General features: G+C 45.1%; 1 protein-coding gene across 1 annotated transcript in view; it reads right to left on the bottom strand.

Moving 5' to 3' along the window:
- The window catches only part of LOC116375918 (excitatory amino acid transporter 2), a 38,518-nt gene that overhangs the window by 5,600 nt on the left and 25,389 nt on the right, over positions 1-7,529 (bottom strand). The window contains exons 5-7 of the mRNA XM_031834736.1: positions 7,182-7,286; positions 6,839-6,965; positions 1-141 (exon numbers count right to left, since the gene is read on the bottom strand). The exon at positions 1-141 is cut by the window's left edge and continues 93 nt beyond it. Of these exons, the coding sequence (XP_031690596.1) occupies positions 1-141; positions 6,839-6,965; positions 7,182-7,286 (373 nt within the window). The remainder of the gene's footprint in view (positions 142-6,838; positions 6,966-7,181; positions 7,287-7,529) is intronic.

The raw sequence follows: 7,529 nt of genomic DNA on the forward strand, positions 1-7,529 counted from the left end.
GGCAGGATAATGCCCCCGTGGATCATTAGGCCCACTATGACAGTCACCATGTACATGCCCAGCTGTCTAGCCACCACCTCCAGGTCCCCGATGGCTGCTATCTTCCCTGAGATCAGAGAGGCGATACCAACTGGAGAGTACCTGGAGACACAACATTGCTAATGAGGAGGCTTCTTCCAGAATTTTCCAGGTGTAGGAAAATGTATGGGGAGAGGAAGCCACTTTAGACTATTGAGACACACTCCACCGATGGCATCAATACTGAAGAGACAGTGGAACTACAGCTGGGCGGGTCATAGGTCATAGCAACACAAGCTTAGCATCTGAGGTGTAAGGGATGTACTGTGTGTTGATCTGTGAGGAAGATGTAATTTAGCCAGAGTTGTTTGGTAGAGTAGGTAGTATACTGTGTATTACCAGTGTGTTTAGTGTACTGTGTGTTGATCTGTGAGGAAGATGGCATTTAGCCAGAGTTGTTTGGTAGAGTAAATAGTATACTATGTGTGACCAGTGTGTTTAGTGTACTGTGTATTACCAGTGTGTTTAGTGTACTGTGTATTACCAGTGTGTTTAGTGTACTATGTATGACCAGTGTGTTTAGTGTACTATGTGTGACCAGTGTGTTTAGTGTACTATGTGTGACCAGTGTGTTTAGTGTACTATGTGTGACCAGTGTGCTTAGTGTACTATGTGTGACCAGTGTGTTTAGTGTACTGTGTGTGACCAGTGTGTTTAGTGTACTATGTGTGACCAGTGTGTTTAGTGTACTATGTGTGACCAGTGTGTTTAGTGTACTGTGTGTGACCAGTGTGTTTAGTGTACTGTGTGTTTAGTGTACTATGTGTGTACAGTGTGTTTAATGTACTGTGTGTTTAGTGTACTATGTGTGACCAGTGTGTTTAGTGTACTATGTGTGTTTAGTGTACTGTGTGTTTAGTGTACTATGTGTGTACAGTGTGTTTAATGTACTGTGTGTTTAGTGTACTATGTGTGACCAGTGTGTTTAGTGTACTGTGTGTGACCAGTGTGTTTGGTGTACTGTGTATTACCAGTGTGTTTAGTGTACTATGTGTGACCAGTGTGTTTAGTGTACTGTGTATTACCAGTGTGTTTAGTGTACTATGTGTGACCAGTGTGTTTAGTGTACTATGTGTGACCAGTGTGTTTAGTGTACTATGTGTGTTTAGTGTACTATATGTGACCAGTGTGTTTAGTGTACTATGTGTGTTTAGTGTACTATGTGTGACCAGTGTGTTTAGTGTACTATGTGTGACCAGTGTGTTTAGTGTACTATGCGTGACCAATGTGTTTAGTGTACTATGTGTGACCAGTGTGGTTAGTGTACTGTGTGTTTAGTGTACTATGTGTGACCAGTGTGTTTAGTGTACTGAGTATTACCAGTGTGTTTTGTGTACTGTGTATTACCAGTGTGTTTAGTGTACTATGTGTGACCAGTGTGTTTAGTGTACTGTGTATTACCAGTGTGTTTAGTGTACTGTGTGTGACCAGTGTGTTTAGTGTACTATGTGTGACCAGTGTGTTTAGTGTACTATGTGTGACCAGTGTGTTTAGTGTACTATGTGTGACCAGTGTGTTTAGTGTACTATGTGTGACCAGTGTGTTTAGTGTACTATGTGTGACCAGTGTGTTTAGTGTACTGTGTATTACCAGTGTGTTTAGTGTACTATGTGTGACCAGTGTGTTTAGTGTACTGTGTGTTTAGTGTACTGTGTATTACCAGTGTGTTTGGTGTACTGTGTATTACCAGTGTGTTTAGTGTACTATGTATGACCAGTGTGTTTAGTGTACTATGTGTGACCAGTATGTTTAGTGTACTATGTGTGACCAGTGTGTTTAGTGTACTGTGTGTGACCAGTGTGTTTAGTGTACTGTGTATTACCAGTGTGTTTAGTGTACTATGTATGACCAGTGTGTTTAGTGTACTATGTGTGACCAGTGTGTTTAGTGTACTATGTGTGACCAGTGTGTTTAGTGTACTATGTGTGACCAGTGTGCTTAGTGTACTATGTGTGACCAGTGTGTTTAGTGTACTGTGTGTGACCAGTGTGTTTAGTGTACTATGTGTGACCAGTGTGTTTAGTGTACTATGTGTGACCAGTGTGTTTAGTGTACTGTGTGTGACCAGTGTGTTTAGTGTACTGTGTGTTTAGTGTACTATGTGTGTACAGTGTGTTTAATGTACTGTGTGTTTAGTGTACTATGTGTGACCAGTGTGTTTAGTGTACTATGTGTGTTTAGTGTACTGTGTGTTTAGTGTACTATGTGTGTACAGTGTGTTTAATGTACTGTGTGTTTAGTGTACTATGTGTGACCAGTGTGTTTAGTGTACTGTGTGTGACCAGTGTGTTTGGTGTACTGTGTATTACCAGTGTGTTTAGTGTACTATGTGTGACCAGTGTGTTTAGTGTACTGTGTATTACCAGTGTGTTTAGTGTACTATGTGTGACCAGTGTGTTTAGTGTACTATGTGTGACCAGTGTGTTTAGTGTACTATGTGTGTTTAGTGTACTATATGTGACCAGTGTGTTTAGTGTACTATGTGTGTTTAGTGTACTATGTGTGACCAGTGTGTTTAGTGTACTATGTGTGACCAGTGTGTTTAGTGTACTATGCGTGACCAATGTGTTTAGTGTACTATGTGTGACCAGTGTGGTTAGTGTACTGTGTGTTTAGTGTACTATGTGTGACCAGTGTGTTTAGTGTACTGAGTATTACCAGTGTGTTTTGTGTACTGTGTATTACCAGTGTGTTTAGTGTACTATGTGTGACCAGTGTGTTTAGTGTACTGTGTATTACCAGTGTGTTTAGTGTACTGTGTGTGACCAGTGTGTTTAGTGTACTATGTGTGACCAGTGTGTTTAGTGTACTATGTGTGACCAGTGTGTTTAGTGTACTATGTGTGACCAGTGTGTTTAGTGTACTATGTGTGACCAGTGTGTTTAGTGTACTATGTGTGACCAGTGTGTTTAGTGTACTGTGTATTACCAGTGTGTTTAGTGTACTATGTGTGACCAGTGTGTTTAGTGTACTGTGTGTTTAGTGTACTGTGTATTACCAGTGTGTTTGGTGTACTGTGTATTACCAGTGTGTTTAGTGTACTATGTATGACCAGTGTGTTTAGTGTACTATGTGTGACCAGTATGTTTAGTGTACTATGTGTGACCAGTGTGTTTAGTGTACTGTGTGTGACCAGTGTGTTTAGTGTACTGTGTATTACCAGTGTGTTTAGTGTACTGTGTATTACCAGTGTGTTTAGTGTACTATGTGTGTACAGTGTGTTTAGTGTACTGTGTGTGACCAGTGTGTTTAGTGTACTATGTGTGACCAGTGTGTTTAGTGTACTATGTGTGACCAGTGTGTTTAGTGTACTATGTGTGACCAGTGTGTTTAGTGTACTATGTGTGACCAGTGTGTTTAGTGTACTGTGTGTTTAGTGTACTGTGTGTTTAGTGTACTGTGTGTTTAGTGTACCGTGTATTACCAGTGTGTTTAGTGTACTGTGTGTTTAGTGTACTGTGTATTACCAGTGTGTTTAGTGTACTGTGTATTACCAGTGTGTTTAGTGTACTGTGTGTTTAGTGTACTGTGTGTTTAGTGTACTGTGTATTAGTAGTGTGTTTAGTGTACTGTGTGTTTAGTGTACTGTGTGTTTAGTGTACTGTGTGTTTAGTGTACTGTGTGTTTAGTGTACTGTGTATTACATGTTATTTGTATATACATACCGGTTTGTTTGGCCAGCTCTGTAGGCCTAGTAGTGAGTCATGTGTTTAGTGTGTAAAATGGGTGATTTATGTTGGGTTTGTGGTATGGAGATCACGGTTCCCTTGGAAAATGTGCTGCACATCAAGATGTCCCCTGAGTATGTGCTTCTTTTTGGTGGAGAGGGAGAGAGAGAGAGAGAGAGAGAGAGAGAGAGAGAGAGAGAGAGAGAGAGAGAGAGAGAGAGAGAGAGAGAGAGAGAGAGAGAGAAAGAGAGAGAAATAAAAGATAGAGAGAGAGAGAGTGAGAGAGAGAGAGAGAGAGAGAGAGAGAGAGAGAGAGAGAGAGAGAGAGGGGATGTGTGTTTTTCTCTCTCTCAGTGGTATTGACCAGTGTCGTGTGAAGTCTTTGTCTCTCCCCCTTTCTGTCTCTTTTCCCTGGCTCTTTCAGTGCTACTGGACTGTCTGCTACTGTCCTGCAAAGCATCAAGACTTTCATCACTCTCCAAGGACATGGATCTCACCACGTCCCTCTGTCCCGCCCTGCATCAGTCTGTCTGCGCTCTGATTTGTGCTGGCCTGTTGAGCAGCTAGTGGCTCCTTTCCTGTCTGTGGATTCATTAGGTTCTGGACCTGTTCCACCCTCTCCCCCCTGGGAACCAGAAAGGCTTCTGCTCGGCTCCCACTCCTGCTAGTCCTCAGCATTCCACACACTGTCATGTCTTTGGGAATTCTTCTCCTTATATTTCTCCCCATTCCAATCCTCTCTCTGCCCCTGGTCCCAGTTCCCACCATTTTTCTCATGTACGCAGTCCTCCCCTTATTCATCACTGTCAGTGAATTCATCACTGTCTATAGAATATTTTTCAGCACTGCAGCCACTGTTCCACTGGAGGAAAACAGACCCATACAGAGACACAGACAGGGACACAGACAGGAAGACACAGATAGGTAGACACAGACAGGGACACAGAGAGGGGACACAGGCAGGAAGGCACAGACAGGACGACACAGACAGGAAGACACAGACAGGGACACAGAGAGGGACACAGACAGGAAGAAACAGACAGAAAGACACAGACAGGGACATATACGCAAAGACACAGACAGTAACACAGACAGGAAGACACAGACAGGAGGACCCATACAGAGACACAGACAGGGACACAGACAGGGACACAGACAGGAAGACACAGACAGGGACACAGACAGGAAGACACAGACAGAAAGACACAGACAGGAGGACACAGACAGGAAGACACAGACAGGAGGACCCATACAGAGACACAGACAGGGACACAGACAGGGACACAGACAGGAAGACACAGACAGGGACACAGACAGGAAGACACAGACAGGGACACAGACAGAAAGACACAGACAGGAGGACACAGACAGGAAGACACAGACAGGAGGACACAGACAGGGAACCAGACAGAACGACACAGACAGTGACACAGACAGGAAGACACAGACAGGAGGACACAGACAGGAGGACACAGACAGGGACATAGACAGGAAGACACATACAGGGACACAGACAGGAAGACACATACAGTGACACAGACAGGAGGACACAGACTGGGACACAGACATGGACACAGAGAGAGACACAGACAAGGACACAGACAGGGACACAGACAGGGACACAGACAGGAAGACACAGACAGGAAGACACAGACAGGGACACAGACATGGACACAGAGAGAGACACAGACAAGGACACAGACAGGGACACAGACAGGAAGACACAGACAGGGACACAGACAGGGACACAGACAGGAAGACACAGAGAGACACGTACCACATGATCATGCCCACCATCTTCATGATGATCTCATTAAGGATGTTGAAGAACTCTGACATGAGCTTCCCTTCTCTCCCATCTTCCCCATGCACATTCCACATTCCACACTCCTTCCTGTCTGTGGATTCATTAGGTTCTGGACCTGTTCCACCCTCTCCCCCCTGGAACCAGAAAGGCTTCTGCTCGGCTCCCACTCCTGCTAGTCCTCAGCATTCCACACACTGTCATGTCTTTGGGAATTCTTCTCCTTATATTTCTCCCCATTCCAATCCTCTCTCTGCCCCTGGTCCCAGTTCCCACCATTTTTCTCATGTACGCAGTCCTCCCCTTATTCATCACTGTCAGTGAATTCATCACTGTCTATAGAATATTTTTCAGCACTGCAGCCACTGTTCCACTGGAGGAAAACAGACCCATACAGAGACACAGACAGGGACACAGACAGGAAGACACAGATAGGTAGACACAGACAGGGACACAGAGAGGGACACAGGCAGGAAGGCACAGACAGGACGACACAGACAGGAAGACACAGACAGGGACACAGAGAGGGACACAGACAGGAAGAAACAGACAGAAAGACACAGACAGGGACATATACGCAAAGACACAGACAGTAACACAGACAGGAAGACACAGACAGGAGGACCCATACAGAGACACAGACAGGGACACAGACAGGGACACAGACAGGAAGACACAGACAGGGACACAGACAGGAAGACACAGACAGAAAGACACAGACAGGAGGACACAGACAGGAAGACACAGACAGGAGGACCCATACAGAGACACAGACAGGGACACAGACAGGGACACAGACAGGAAGACACAGACAGGGACACAGACAGGAAGACACAGACAGGGACACAGACAGAAAGACACAGACAGGAGGACACAGACAGGAAGACACAGACAGGAGGACACAGACAGGGAACCAGACAGAACGACACAGACAGTGACACAGACAGGAAGACACAGACAGGAGGACACAGACAGGAGGACACAGACAGGGACATAGACAGGAAGACACATACAGGGACACAGACAGGAAGACACATACAGTGACACAGACAGGAGGACACAGACTGGGACACAGACATGGACACAGAGAGAGACACAGACAAGGACACAGACAGGGACACAGACAGGGACACAGACAGGAAGACACAGACAGGAAGACACAGACAGGGACACAGACATGGACACAGAGAGAGACACAGACAAGGACACAGACAGGGACACAGACAGGAAGACACAGACAGGGGACACAGACAGGGACACAGACAGGAAGACACAGAGAGACACGTACCACATGATCATGCCCACCATCTTCATGATGATCTCATTAAGGATGTTGAAGAACTCTGACATGAGCTTCCCCTTCTCTCCCATCTTCCCCATGCACATTCCAAATGTGATGAAGAACCCAATTAAACCTTCAGAAAACATCATTACAACATTAAATCATCTGTTCATAAATAACCAATGTGCTCTCTCAACATGAATGATGAATACCTGATGAATATAACTAAACCAATGAAACAAAAGGAAATAAACATAATAGTATTCCGTCCAATCAACAGAAGTGAACCGAACAGGACATTGTTGCCCCCTCAGTGAATAGAGAGGAAAGAACCATAGTATTCTCTCACCCAGAACATTCATGCCCCATTTGAACTCCAGTTTCTTCTTGCTGACTATGACAGGTTCTGTCTGGTTCGGGGGCATCACTGACACTTTCTTTGCTACTGTTTGAAACCTGAAGAGAGAGAGAGTGAGAGGTGGGGTGAAGAGGGGGTGGAGAATCAAGAGTGAGAGAGAGAAAGGTGGGGTGGAGAGGGGGGTGGAGAATAGAGAGAAAGAGAGAGAGGGGGGTGGGGAATAGAGAGAGAGAGAGAGGTGGGTGGAGATGGGGGTGGGGAATAGAGAGAGAGAGAGAGAGAGAGAGAGAGAGAGCAACCACCAGAAAGATGAGAGAGAATGTTTATGCAGACAGAGAA

The sequence above is a fragment of the Oncorhynchus kisutch genome, linkage group LG10 (assembly GCF_002021735.2).
Source record: "Oncorhynchus kisutch isolate 150728-3 linkage group LG10, Okis_V2, whole genome shotgun sequence".
Taxonomy (NCBI): Eukaryota; Metazoa; Chordata; class Actinopteri; order Salmoniformes; family Salmonidae; genus Oncorhynchus; species Oncorhynchus kisutch.